General features: G+C 36.3%; 1 protein-coding gene across 1 annotated transcript in view; it reads right to left on the minus strand.

Moving 5' to 3' along the window:
- Positions 1–822: 822 nt before the first annotated feature.
- LOC108741814 overlaps positions 823–13,950 on the minus strand; it is a 55,050-nt gene continuing 41,922 nt past the window's right edge. The window contains exon 2 of the mRNA XM_018476749.1: positions 823–1,457. Coding sequence (XP_018332251.1) covers positions 1,081–1,457 — 377 coding nt within the window. The 3' untranslated portion in view covers positions 823–1,080. The remainder of the gene's footprint in view (positions 1,458–13,950) is intronic.

Below are 13,950 nucleotides of genomic sequence, written 5' to 3' on the forward strand. Positions count from 1 at the left end.
TCGTTTATTCTCGGCGTTTCGGCAAGTACTGTCTCATCATGGGTATCTCATTGAAGGACAGGTAATTCTAGATCACGGCCGTCAATCTTGAACATCAATATTCAGATAACACCGGCTGGAAAATCCCATAACTTCTTTTTATACGTATTAAGCACTCCTAAAACTTACTTACAGGCATACAGCCCTTAACAGACAATTTTTGTTTTTTATTTCTACGCTAGACTTTTACTTTGTAGAGTTTTTCTCCTCAGCGGACTCTACTTGTCATACGACATTTTCTTTGTAGAATAACAATTATATTCTACAATTCTGTAACAGTTATTGTCGTCAATTTGCCACTGATAATGTAATAGTTGTGATGCATCTTCCACCTAAATTAATTATTTATAGACTTGCCCTCGATTCCGATTTAGTAATAATTTAATTTATTTACAAACATATCGTTTGATTTATAGCTATATCATCCGCCGATGATCGTTAAGATAACAAACATCGAGTAGTAATTTTGCAATAAAACCTACACAGAAATAGCGTCGCATAAAATTTCCAAGGGTTCGGCTTTAATCGGGTAAAAAAAACAAACAAAAATATATAACTTAAAACATTTATTATTATTTAACATGTATGATGCAGTTCACATTCATTACTTTACAGTCTGGCTAAAGCTATAATCGAACTTTACACTTTACTATTTAATATTGCGGTAGTTCCGTGAGACACGGCGGGCGATATCATAAATAATTCTTGCTACAAGACGAATAATATAATAATATATTTGTATATATATATACTATTATATTACAAGAACCTTTATTTTAAAATATTTATAGACAATATTTGCAACAATGTATATTTACATTTATTTGTACAATAGGTACATATGCCTGTTCGCACCTATAAAACCAGTGCCTTCTTTAATCTTACCTTTTCCTCATTTTCTCATAGAAAAATTCAAGTAGCCTAATCACATATCAAGTAGATTAAAAATAATTCACAGATACCAAACCAATTAATCGATCAATAAATAATATCCTTGGTTTGGTGAAGAGTTGATGCTCGAGTGTGTGTGTCTTTTTTATTTTAGTCAGACGTTACCACCAAATTTTGCGCACAATCGTTATCAGTCTGTACTTTCTTTTTCAAAATGCCCAAGTCCTGAACGTTTTCTAAAAAACTCTTATGGGCAGTCAGCAGTTTTGTGCTCTCCACGTCTTTCTTCAACTCTTCCATGTCTCTTTTCAGTTTTGCCCGACGGTTTTGAAACCACGTAATAACTTGGGCGTTTGTCAAACCCAAAGATTGCGCGATTTCATCTCGATCCGCTGGACTTAAATACTTTTGGTAAAGAAATCTCTTTTCCAATTCGAATATTTGGTGGTTCGTAAAAGCCGTTCGAGATTTTCGTTTCTTCTTTGGTTGTTGCCGGTTGTTGAACAAGTTGAGATGATTTTGGCCATCTGCAAAATAAAACAAAAAAACAAATTCAAACTATCATTACCACGTGTAAGTAAAAGTGCAGTCTGTACCTTATATGAACTTGGGTACTAAATGCACCGACCAAATTTCACACTCCAAATAAATGAACATAATCCTGATGTTAAACACAGTAAAGTTTTCTCAAACTTATTAGCAATAGCCACGGTTAATAAGCTGTTCAATTGGCAATTGTTCAATTCCTGTTTGTAGCAAGTACATTTACCGTGAAAATGACAATGCAGGACAGCCATATGCGAACATTAAACGCCATAAATTACAATATACAACACAGCAGGATAATGAAAATATTTATGTCACATAAACGACTTGGTAATTGACAATAAGCTATGTCATTTTACGCGAAAAACCGAGAAAAATTAATTGACTCCAAAGTACAACCCGAAAATGCCTGTTTTTCACTAGATAAGCCAATAAAAATAACATTTTGATAACTGTCCAAATGAAAGCTCAACGTCTCCTAGACCAGAATATTATACGGGATTGTCTATTTGAGAAATAAAAAGACAGAAGAAGTATTTAGTGTGGAATCCGAACCAGCAACGAATAAATACTTGATAAAGGACATCATGAAGCATAAAGGAAACAGAGAGAGAGATCAGGAAATGACAGAAAATAGTTAAAAACATAAAAAAGAACAAAATGAAGAATAGGACTGTATACCAAGTAATAAATTAACAAAGTTCAACAAATATTAACATCCCTCCTTTCATAAACAATCGTTACCTTCGTAAAGGTTGGAGATATTAGGTGCAAATAAAGGACAAAATATAATTTATAATTGCATGGGTTATTGGTGTGGATTTCTTCATCTATTGCAGTGGCAGTCTATAGTAATTAAGTAAAACCAAAAATAAAAACGCTCCCAAAATTGAGTAACCAGTTGTTAACACAACATCGATTGATCTTTCACACTTACTCGAAATAAACTGAGAAAAAAAAACGCCGCGTCTGTTAATATTCTGTTAATTTCATTATTTTGTATATATCAAAAGATTTACACCGCATTTCGTTTGAAAAAACGCCAAATAATTATCGTGGCAACATGATCCGACGAAAAAACATACGGTCGAACATACGAACCAAAAATAAGAAGCTGGTAGTAGTAATAATGCCGGGACGTCCTCACTTTTTCCTTTTTTACGAACTACATATCTGTCAGAATTCAAGTAATAAAACTATCAAGACGAGAAACAGAAATGTTCCTATACATATTAACACAACATCCCTGTCAACCGTTCACGCCAATTTAGAACATTAAATCAAGTTGGCGTGCTTGTTAAAAATAACACGATCTATTTTGTTTTGACGCTGCCCTAATCGTTTCACTTGATCTTCTTACGTGCATACATATAGATACCTATATGTAGTAGTCTGGTAATAATTTCCTTATAAATGATGAAGTGATTGTGTCCATCAAATAATTGAGATCACACGTACTTATTTATTAACAAAAATTACATAAAAAGTTCAATACTATTTAATTGAAATTGAAATTGACTTAAAGAGAGAATTCGAGAGTCCTTAATATCGCGAAACTTAATATTAGCAGATCAATTCATACTTGAATTCAACTAGTGCTTGAACTGACCAGAAAAATTACACATAGAATGCATTCTCTCCTTGTAGAGTAAAAATTGATAGATACATATTTTCTTTTGTTCTAAAAAGAATCCTGAGATCCTGAATTTCCCAATTCCTCCAAATCGCTAATTATCTCACAGATATCTATATTTGAAAACAACCTGAAAATAATGCAGCTATTGTTATATTTCTTTATTTCTTATATGACTGCCAACATTACCGATGGGATTGTGTGCGAAAAGAATTTTTCATGCCCACATTAGGTATGAAGGTTAGAAGCGTTCGAAATGTGGTGTTATAGGCGGATGATGAGGATATCGTGGGTAGAAAAGGTTAGAAATGAAGAGGTATATGGAAGTCAATAAAAAATAGGCGAGATAGGTTGGTAGGACACCTCCTCAGGCATGAAGGTCTAGTCAGAGACATATTAGAGGCAGAAACAGGTGTTAGGAGGGGTAGAGGTAGACCTAGATTAGATTACTGTTCGTAAATAGTTAAGGATGTGGAATTGTTCTAGTTTTAGGGAAATGCGAAGTTTAGCTCAGGATAGGAAAGAGTGTGGAGGTACGTGTCCATCCAGTCTTAGCACTGATGACCTTATGATGATGATGATGACATTACTGATGGGATTGTAAGCAAAAATAACTTTTCGTAAATCAAAAAAAAATTAATTAAATACCACGTACTCGTAGTGTCTCATTATTTAATCCAATTACACGTATATTGTTAGGCAGGGTTATTAGTTGAACTACCCCGTACGTAAATCTGATCGCTTCAATACAGTAGTTACCGAGATTTCGTACCTACGCCAGAGAAAACGAATACGTAGCTTGTTGATTAGTTTCATTATTAAATCGGATAGGAAATACAACACCCCAAATAACATTCCCAATAAGAGGGCGATCCATTTCGGGGGAGCACACACACATTATCTGTACGTGTATTACAGAAGGCCGCGGAAGGATAAATGTATCGGTCGGTGGACGTTAGGGGAAACCACTTAGGGTGACAATATGTTGACTTAATAGGTATTAATGGTTCGAGCCGGGGGATGAAGCTCGGAATTTCGCCAATAAAGCAGCTTTAATGGCCCGAGAACATTGGACATTACATGCCAGATCGGGCTCCTTAATATCAGTTTTTCTTTGTCAAAAATTCATCGGCGAATTTAAGTACTTTCACGCCTCTCGCTAAAGGACCTTTCCGCAAAAAAATTACTCTATTCTTCATAAAAATCGACACCGAAGGGTGAAACTAAAATGTTGTCTATAAAACCACCTAAATTACACAGAAATATTTTCATGAAAATCTAGTCATAATATTTGGTCCTGTGTAAATAGCGTTAGATCAAAATAAGTTGAAATATTAAACAACTTATCGCTGAATTTAAATTAATTTTATAATACCTGCTCCATCATAATCATAAGGTCGTCAATCCTAAGATTGGTTACACACGTACCTCCACTCTTTCCTATCCTGAGCTAAACTTCGCATTCCCTAAAACTAGAACAATTCCACATCCTTAACTATTTACGAACAGTAATCTAATCTAGGTCTACCTCTACCCCTCCTAACACCTGTTTCTGCCTCTAATATGTCTCTGACTAGACCTTCATGCCTGAGAAGGTGTCCTACCAACCTACCTCGCCTATTTTTTATTGACTTCCATAGAGTCCTCTGTTCCTATTCTTTCAAATACCTCTTCATTTCTAACCTTTTCTACTCACGGTATCCTCATCATTCGCCTATAACACCACATTTCGAAGGTTTCTAATATTTTCTTTACACCTTCAACAATCTTTTTCGAATTTCTAAATAAATACCTGCTTACAGCCTTACAAAAAGGAATCTTTACAAAGGGTGATTCTTAATGTAACGAAAGGATTAAAAGGATTATACAAGCTTCTGCAATATGAATAAATATTATTACATTAATGTACCTATTTTAAAAGAATGTTACGTCAGTCGTGTGAGTTTAAGTTAGACACCTACCCGCATGAACAAATTACTGCCACATTCACTGTGTATACTTGTTATGAGCAAATGGACATTTGTAAATGCCACCGTTTCAAATCAGTTAGCGATGTCCCGGCAGATTTATGATATTGCTTTTCATTTCTTTGCCTTTAACTGACACACAACACAACGTATATGAGTAAACATTGTTTTGCGATGGCGAGTTGGTTCTTCTTCGGGTGTATGGTATAAACGTAAATTGTTGCTCCATAAGGTAGATGAGGTGATGTTAGAGTCGTTCATATATATAGAGGCATAAAGGAAAACGTTAACATTATATTTACTGTAATTAACAGCGGCATAAATATGTGCATTAGCCATCTGCTTCTTCTTCTTCTTCTTCCTTTTCTCTTAAGTTAATACGTTTTAAAAACATAAATTGTCCACTTAACGCCCTTTAATTACTTTTCGAGTTACAAAAATAAAGTACCGCACGAACAAGTTTAATTAATTGATCCTAATATCGCGATTAGAAGAATAATTAGAAATCTATGTGTTCATTAGGGACATTTCGTCAGTAAATAAATATTATATGGGGTAGGAATATCATGGCCCATGGAGAAACTTGATAAAAGTTTATTTCAAATTATTCAATTGTTTGTCTTGGACGAGGTCCACAAAGTTATGATAGGGAAAGGCAACACAGACGAAGTGAGTTGGTCGGGATATATTGGAAAAAATTTATAGGAACCCCCGTAAATTCCAGATGTAACAATTTTTGTTATAGTGGGAGAGGACATTTGTCATAGTCTCGGATTTCACTACGTTAACAATAGATAAAGTAGGCAAATTTTCTTAATAAAGACCTTTCCTGTTATGGTCTCAAATGGTAAGAAAATCGTCTCAAGCTTTTGAACTTGCAATGTTTCTTTATTTGCAATTATAAGACCAATAAATTTTTGTGCGAGCTTTATGGTTTTGATTTATTAATATACCAAGATACAAGAATGTCCGATGAATGGGAATACATATTTTTCTACCTGGATTCTTTCGGATCTCGTACCTGCACCTGAATTCCTCCAAACAAGAAAGACCATTAAATATGCCCGAAATTTAATACTTAATGCAATGAGATTACAGTTTAAAACATTAAGTTATAGCAGCTCTGCTGTAGGTGAGGCTGCGCTGGACCAGACGAGCTTTCGACAGAAATCTACAAGTGAAAAGTGGACAACAATCGACTGGTTCGGTGTCGGCAAGACCCCACAAAGGCCGCAGCTTAGTCACACCTGCCAGGGGACCACTAGCGCCTAACGAAACTTGTACATCACGCTCTGCAACAATGGATTGACTGTGTATTCGCGAGAATTAAGATAATGAGCGATGCGCATTTTATAATACGTATTGATAAAAGGCAAACACGGATTTTCGCTGCCCTTTTCGCTTTTATTTTTCCATTTCCCTACGATGGTTGGCACATTCTTGCCTTTATCATTATTTCTTTAATTAGACATCTTGTAACGCTTATCCAACTAATGAGGAATAATTAGATTACAGCCGAACCGAAACCGAAGTAGAAGCTCGAAAGTAGAGACAAGTTGTGCTAATGGTAACGGTTTGGATCCGAAAGTATATATAGGTCAGAAGAAAGTGAGACAAAAACTAAAACTCAGTCAAAAATGCCAAAGAATGAATCAAAATAGAAATATAAACTATATATTCCTACTACTCTTTCCGTCCTGACTTATCTGACTTCCTAGATACCTAAAATCAGTCACTTGTTCTAATCTTTCGTCTCCTATCTTTACATTCACTCTTTCCCTACTTTTCCTTCCCTTACATACTAGAATATTTGCTTTACTTCAATTCGTTACTATTTATTTATTTTTTTACTATGTTAGGGAAAGATTTTTTCCGTAGTTCAAAGGACAATGTTGTTAGTATCAATCGTCGTTTTCCGTTTTACCACCGCATGATGAAAAATACCCTATTCCTTTTGAATGGGGTCAAAATAACTCGGGAAATTCGTAATGGAGATAAGAATCACAAGCAGATGCACGAAAAGCTTGTGGAAGAAAAGAAAATACAAAGGAAAACGACCGTTACAAAATGTTCATCTTTTCGTTTCCTTCATTTTATTTAATATAGCACCTACTAGCAGTCATCGGGGCTGACTCGATTCTTCGCGTTAATTGCATTACAAATGCCAGGCCATCAACCAGGGGAGCATTTAACTAAATTTCGAGTAACAAACGGGGGAGTGATGTTCGAGCCGGGTGCGCGCATAGCGTGGCGGAGAATTTACTGCTTGATGCCGAGAGTTTTCTCGGGTCCGTGAGCCGCTGGAATGCTCATTTTCCGATCAGGACTAAATCGGGCGGAAAATAGTCCCGCGGGTGGTGCGACCGTGTATTTATTACCGCGCCCGTCGAGTGTCAACCCCCGCGCCAGAGTTATTGTTGTTAGCGCGAGGCAAAGATGGCGGTGTAGCGCGGAAACGCGACGGAAATTGCTTTGTCGAAAACTACCGGCCCGGAAGCCGCTTACGAAGCAATGGTTAATGCCGGCACAACCGCCACCACCCCCGCCGCACTTTATGCACTGCCATTATTATATTTTACCGTTCAGCGCCTGAACACGGAGTTTTTTCTTTATTTAACAAATGAGCCACGTTTCAACGTGATTGAATCCGTTCAAAAGGAAATGTGACAACCGGCGTTTTAAAATGATTGACAAATTGATTGGCACAATAGAAAATAGGCATAAACAGGCAAACACATTATTATCTACAATGAATATCAAAGCCTCGATCTTCAGATTTTATTGGCTTATAGAAAAATGCCTATTAAGTAATTTAAATTTTCACCACGACAAAAACAGAGACAGAGACAGAGACAACTAAAATTCTAACTCAAATTTTCCAACTCAAAATTTAATTCTAAACCTACAGAATGAAAATAGTGCTCGAATGTAGCAATAGAACTCCTTTAATATTCAAAAACCCAAAACATTTTACTCCATAAACGTATAACCTAATTTTTTAAACCCTAACCTAAGCTTTTAAACCCCATAATGCACCTAGTCCGGATCTGGATCCGCTACTATTTCTTAATCAATTTTGAGAAATTGAAGCATCTGACGGCGTTTCTTCAACAACAGTTTGAGCTCTATGGATATGGAGCCCGGAACCCTAAAATTAATTCTAAAGGTATACGTCTATACAAACGGTAAATCTTTAACATTTCATGTCTTTTTAAGATTTGGTAAACATTTGATGGAACTTGCCTCGTACACGCACAGGTATCTATAATTTTCATTAAGATAACCACTGCTATTAAGGCGTTCAATTAGTGCCGCCATTTCTGGGTTTACGATCGAATTATCGGCTCGCTGTTCACCAAGCATGCTTATTACCCTATACTTATAATGAAGGTGTACATGGAATATTACCGTTGCGGTTATCGATTAGGTACTTCCCGCTCCTTTTTCTCACTAACCCAAATGAAGAAGAAAGTCTTATTTTTTCTTCAGTCTGCCCACGAAAATGTCCCATTATTTAATTTCTTCTAGCAAAGTCAGATACATATGCCGATAATTTTAATCAATCAAACTAACCCGATGTCAAAAGTAAAAATTAGAAATATCGCATAATACATATTAATTAATGCCGCGTCATCATCATCATAAGGTCATCAGTCCTAATACTGGTTGGACACGCACCTCCACTCTTTCCTATCCTGAGCTAAACTTCGCATTTCCCTAAAACTAGAACAACCCACATCCTTAAATTATAACAGGGGTAGCCTTCGCCATCGCGGGACACAGGGCGGATAGATCTTTACGAGACCCTCATCATCATCATAAGGTCATCAGTCCTAATACTGGTTAGACACGTACCTACACTCTTTCCTATCCTGAGCTAAACTTCGCATTTCCCTAAAACTAGAACAGCCCACATCCTTAACTATTTGCGAACAGTAATCTAATCTAGGTCTACCTCTACCCCTCCTAACTCCTGTTTCTGCCTCTAATATGTCTCTGACTAGACCTTCATGCCTGAGAAGGTGTCCTACCAACCTATCTCGCCTATTTTTTATTGACTTCCATAGAGTCCTCTGTTCTCCTATTCTTTCCAATACCTCTTCATTTCTAACCTTTTCTACCCACGATATCCTCATCATCCGCCTATAACACCACATTTCGAACGCTTCTAACCTTTTCTTTTCCGCCGCTCCCACTGTCCATGTTTCGCACCCGTACAACGCCGTGCTCCAAACATACACCTTTAACAACCTTTTTCGAATTTCTAAATTAACCGTTCGCGAGCATAGAAGTGACTTCTTTTTATTAAAGGCGACACGACCCTGCGCTATCCTCTGCTTTATATCCCTACTACTCCTTCCATCCTCACTTATCTGACTTCCTAGGTATCTAAAATCAGCCACTTCTTCTAATTTTTCGTCTCCTATCTTTATATTCGCTCTTTCCCTACTTTTTCTTCCCTTGCATATCAGTATTTTAGTTTTATTTTTATTTATTTTCATACAATACTGATCTGTCAGTACCGCTTCCATTTTATTTAAAGCTATCTCTAGGTCCTCCTTGCTAGATGCTAATACTGCTATAATGCCGCGTATCTAAATTTATTTCGTTATCTACCTACGTACTCTCGTTCTTCTGCTAGATGGTTGAATGAATGATATTCTGACCAAATTGGAACGTTTATTCAATTTTCTGCCAACTCTGATGATAATCAAGATACAAAAGGCATTTATTATCTAGTGTTTAAACAATGATTCCGGTGGGCATCGGTTTTGCTAAATTCGTGCTTGACTGCGCCCCATTCAAGCTACCGCACTGCTTTACATCGGTAACGCAAATTATTGCAATTTTCCATCCGAATGGCAACCGTTAAAAAAAAAACGTTACGAATCCCAACTCGCCACGTTTTCGGTTGCCGAGCAAATGGATGAAGGATTTGCATTATTAAACGCCCTCATGCAAAACATGCCCATTCAGATAAATGTAGACCAGCTAACGTTAAATTACTGGTACGAAGAGGGAACTAAAATTTTTCAGAATTACCTCACTTACAACCTAAGCTGTGAGAAAGAAAAAGAAAACGGAAGTATGGAACCATTACCTACACCAAACCAATAACAGACTGGTAAGTTCGCTTGCAATTTTTGTAATGATTATCCGGCTCGAAGGACCACCAATAACAACTTAATTAAATAAGTAAACAATCATGAACGCTTGTTATAAAAGAAATTGGATCTCCAAAATCAGGAAACAAGTTGTGCCACTTGTCTTTTGTTTATGCAGGAAACAAGCGAGCTGTAAAAGTCTCGTCCATAACAGGACAAACGCATATGTTTGAATTAGTATATTACTGGCCTGTCGTAGCTGGAGTGCGGCCAGGAAGTGAAAAACAAATTGTTAACGCCAGTGCGAAAAGACAAATTGCCACATCGATACATTATAGAAAAAATAACTACTTCCTAAACACCGAAACCACTCCCTCATTTCTATGGCGTGACCGCACAGTTACAGAAACAAAATAAATCAATTTCGTTCTTATGTCATCCTATTTCTCTGGTTTTTATCTTCTACTGACACTCGTACAGTAGGTGGTCCAGTGATCCAGTTACGAGTCACACCACCACATTGTTATATATTTTCGTCAATTTTTTTTATTAGTACCTGGCAATTGACCTCAAGATATGTACCTATAAGTTATTTTCTTATTTAGTTAGTAACCCGAAATTATTTCTTTTCTACATATCTAATGAAATAAATCTTGAAAATAGGTTTTTTTTTCGAATGTTTCCTTTTCCCCAGCTATTTTTTTTTTAATTTCAATGTGTTAATTGTTTTGAAATTGCTTCTCTACAGTTTATTATAGCGTTTATCTCCCAAGACGACGAATGTTAGTTTGAGTTCATTATTACAACGTAGTCGTTTTTCGTGGTGCAGATGCGCGGTTGGTTAATGACTTGGTGACAGTTGAACGGTATTCAGTTCTCGACAATGTCACCACCACTGTCACCGAATGGGGACGATTCATCCCCATTTCCGGGTTCGAAAGATTCTCTCGAGGCGCATCACTCTTTCTTGCGATGAGTGACAAATTTGAGTATTAGATTCCGGAGTGGTAAAGACACCCATCAGAAGCGATGCCACAGGACCGAGAACAGATTTAAGAGCCCTGGCTAATGGCGCCAACAATTAATTCTCATTTCAAAATAGCGACGTTACTATGCGCCTTTTTGAAATAGCAATACAGGGTAGCCCTCCCTTTCCAGATCAAAATACACTAGATCGATTTTTAGGTATTTGCTATATTAGGTAAAATGATCTATTAAAACTTTGAAAATGGAAACAATTAAACTGCATAAAAATATTTATTTCTAACCAGGCTTATAGAAGTAATTTTTAGAAAAAAATAGTCATTTATGCGTTTGGTAATATTCTCTGTCGTCTCTAAGTTTTCCAAAGAGTAATCGCGCATTTAAAACCAAACTGACGAATTTACTGTTATGTTGTTAACGCAAAATAAGTTTGTTTTGTGCAATTGTTTAATATCAGGTAAAAATAATTAGATAGAAACACGGTTTCCTCAATTGATCACCGAAAACAAAAAATGCAAGCAAAACGTACAGCTTGTTATAGAATACCGTTGTTCAAAGTTTTGTTCGATTTACGGCAATTCGAGATAAAAAATTTCACACGTCACAAGCTGCTAGGTCAAAATCAACGACCTGACGTCAAAATATATCGCAGGTACAAGGTGATAATAAATAATCACAATTCCAATAAAACAGAAAATCGATTAAAATCAATCAATGTACATTTATTTTAATCAGAATACCTATATCTACTGCCACGGTATGAAGTGTTAATCTACCTTCAGGTTCGTTCTACTTTTACGTAGGCACATGTTGATAATGAGTTCGTAATAGACCACCTGCTGTATACGTGTATCACTCAGTTATACAGAAACCTCATTAAACGTTTTATTAACGATCGAGAAGGCAAGGGCAGCCGCGGTTTTTGTTCGCAACGACGAAAAGACCGAGATACAAAAGTCCACCAAAATGTAATTCCATCATTCAGGAGATCGGACTCGGTCATTGGAACGAAAGGCATCGTCATCATTTCTCTTCTTCACGTCTCAATTTGGTCCCGAAGGTCTCAGGTTAATTCCACGACAATTAACAAGAACACGCACAGTATTACAAAAATTATAGTTTCTTTCTTTTGGTTTTTAAACTGTTTGCCTACTACACAGATATAATATCTAATAGAGAAACTAATTATAATGAAAGGGTACTTATTAACAATTTAAAAAAAACTGCGCCTTTTAATTAGAAAACCTGAAAGAAATGCTTCTATGGTCTGGGTTAAAATATCAGACCAGAGCATGATTATCTACCCTCATATACAATCATTGGGAAGACGTGAAATTAATAGAAGAATAAGAATTTAGATCAGTCCTTTTTTGCCTAAGCTAATTGAGGGTTCCCAAGTATAATTTCTACTACTTTATTTTCTCTAACGAAAACGCCATTGTAAGTCACCTTTGAGAAAAGAAGAAGCTTTAGATGCCATACAGTAATTCTGATTCAGTATCACATCATTAAGTTTCACGTCCAATTGTACAATGGAGATCCTCTTTTTATCTTATAAAAATACCAAAACAAAACGTACGTAATTGTGAAGTAGTTAAAACAGTACATCCAGCCTGCAAACTTTTGATAATATAAAAATGATCTTGAAACTACAATATTTTGGATTATCTTTTCCAAAGTTATATAGAAAACAGAATAAGAATAAAATAAAGTCGGAGTTCACATTCGCCTTTGCGGTACAGCGGAGACTGTAAAGAAATCAATTTCGATCTCTTTAAAAGCATAATGGCATTCAAAAAAAGCGCGTCGGTTGTGGCTTAAAGTGTTAGTGCCGAAAGGGCCCCATTTCCTCCCTGGCGGCTACTCCTATTGTCCCAACTGTACGCTGTTTAGTCACAAGTCAAGACCCTGTTCGCACCGTTTACATGTTGATGATACAAACAAGCCGTTCAGTAGAAGGTGTTGGCCGATTATTATTATTGCGATCATTGTTGTTGTATTGTCGAATAAAACGATGATAATAACGTGTGTTCAACCATCCAACAAATGGAAAAGAAATGACAAAGAAGTGACGATCAACAAATCAACACGTAACCACACAAATACCTTTGCTATTGCTTGCATAATATCAAATAGGTGTGGAGGTTTATATGTTTTTCCATCATAGTTAGTCGTGTAAAAAATGGTAGAAAATTTAATTTTTGACGTATCCCAGTTGGAAATAAACAATTGGATAAAAGTGCGCGAGTCTAAATATCCCTTTCCAGATGTATGGTTGGTTGTATATGTATGAATCATGATGATCTCTCATTTCTTTTTCGTCTTCACTTCTTCCTTCTTATTTGTCTGTCTCTATAAACACCAACCACACGATTCCTAACCGCCCAACCCTTCGGCTTTGCACTAGGGCGCAGTACAGAGCGACTGATTGCAGCACTCGTAGCTGGTGTAAATGAAGCACGCAATGGTTTTTTCACATAATTTAAAAAAAAAAAACGTTCGTTACTAATACAAAGTAAAGTAAATCCAACTGTCTTTTGAAAACTACTAGCAGCTGTTCGTCCAATTACATACATGGGTACATCTAATAGGTAAATTTTGACGTCTAAATTGAAGACACCCAATGCTACTGCAACAGTAATTTTTTCTTGTACGGTGTACAAAAGGTGCACGAGGATGCCACAGTAGACGTGTTATTTTTGTAATTGGTTTCTTTGTAACAGAGACCAGTTCAACAAATGCCGTTTCCGCTAAATAGAATAATAGTAACTGCTAATCTCCACTA

This window comes from Agrilus planipennis, unplaced genomic scaffold, assembly GCF_000699045.2.
Source record: "Agrilus planipennis isolate EAB-ADULT unplaced genomic scaffold, Apla_2.0 scaffold7, whole genome shotgun sequence".
Taxonomy (NCBI): Eukaryota; Metazoa; Arthropoda; class Insecta; order Coleoptera; family Buprestidae; genus Agrilus; species Agrilus planipennis.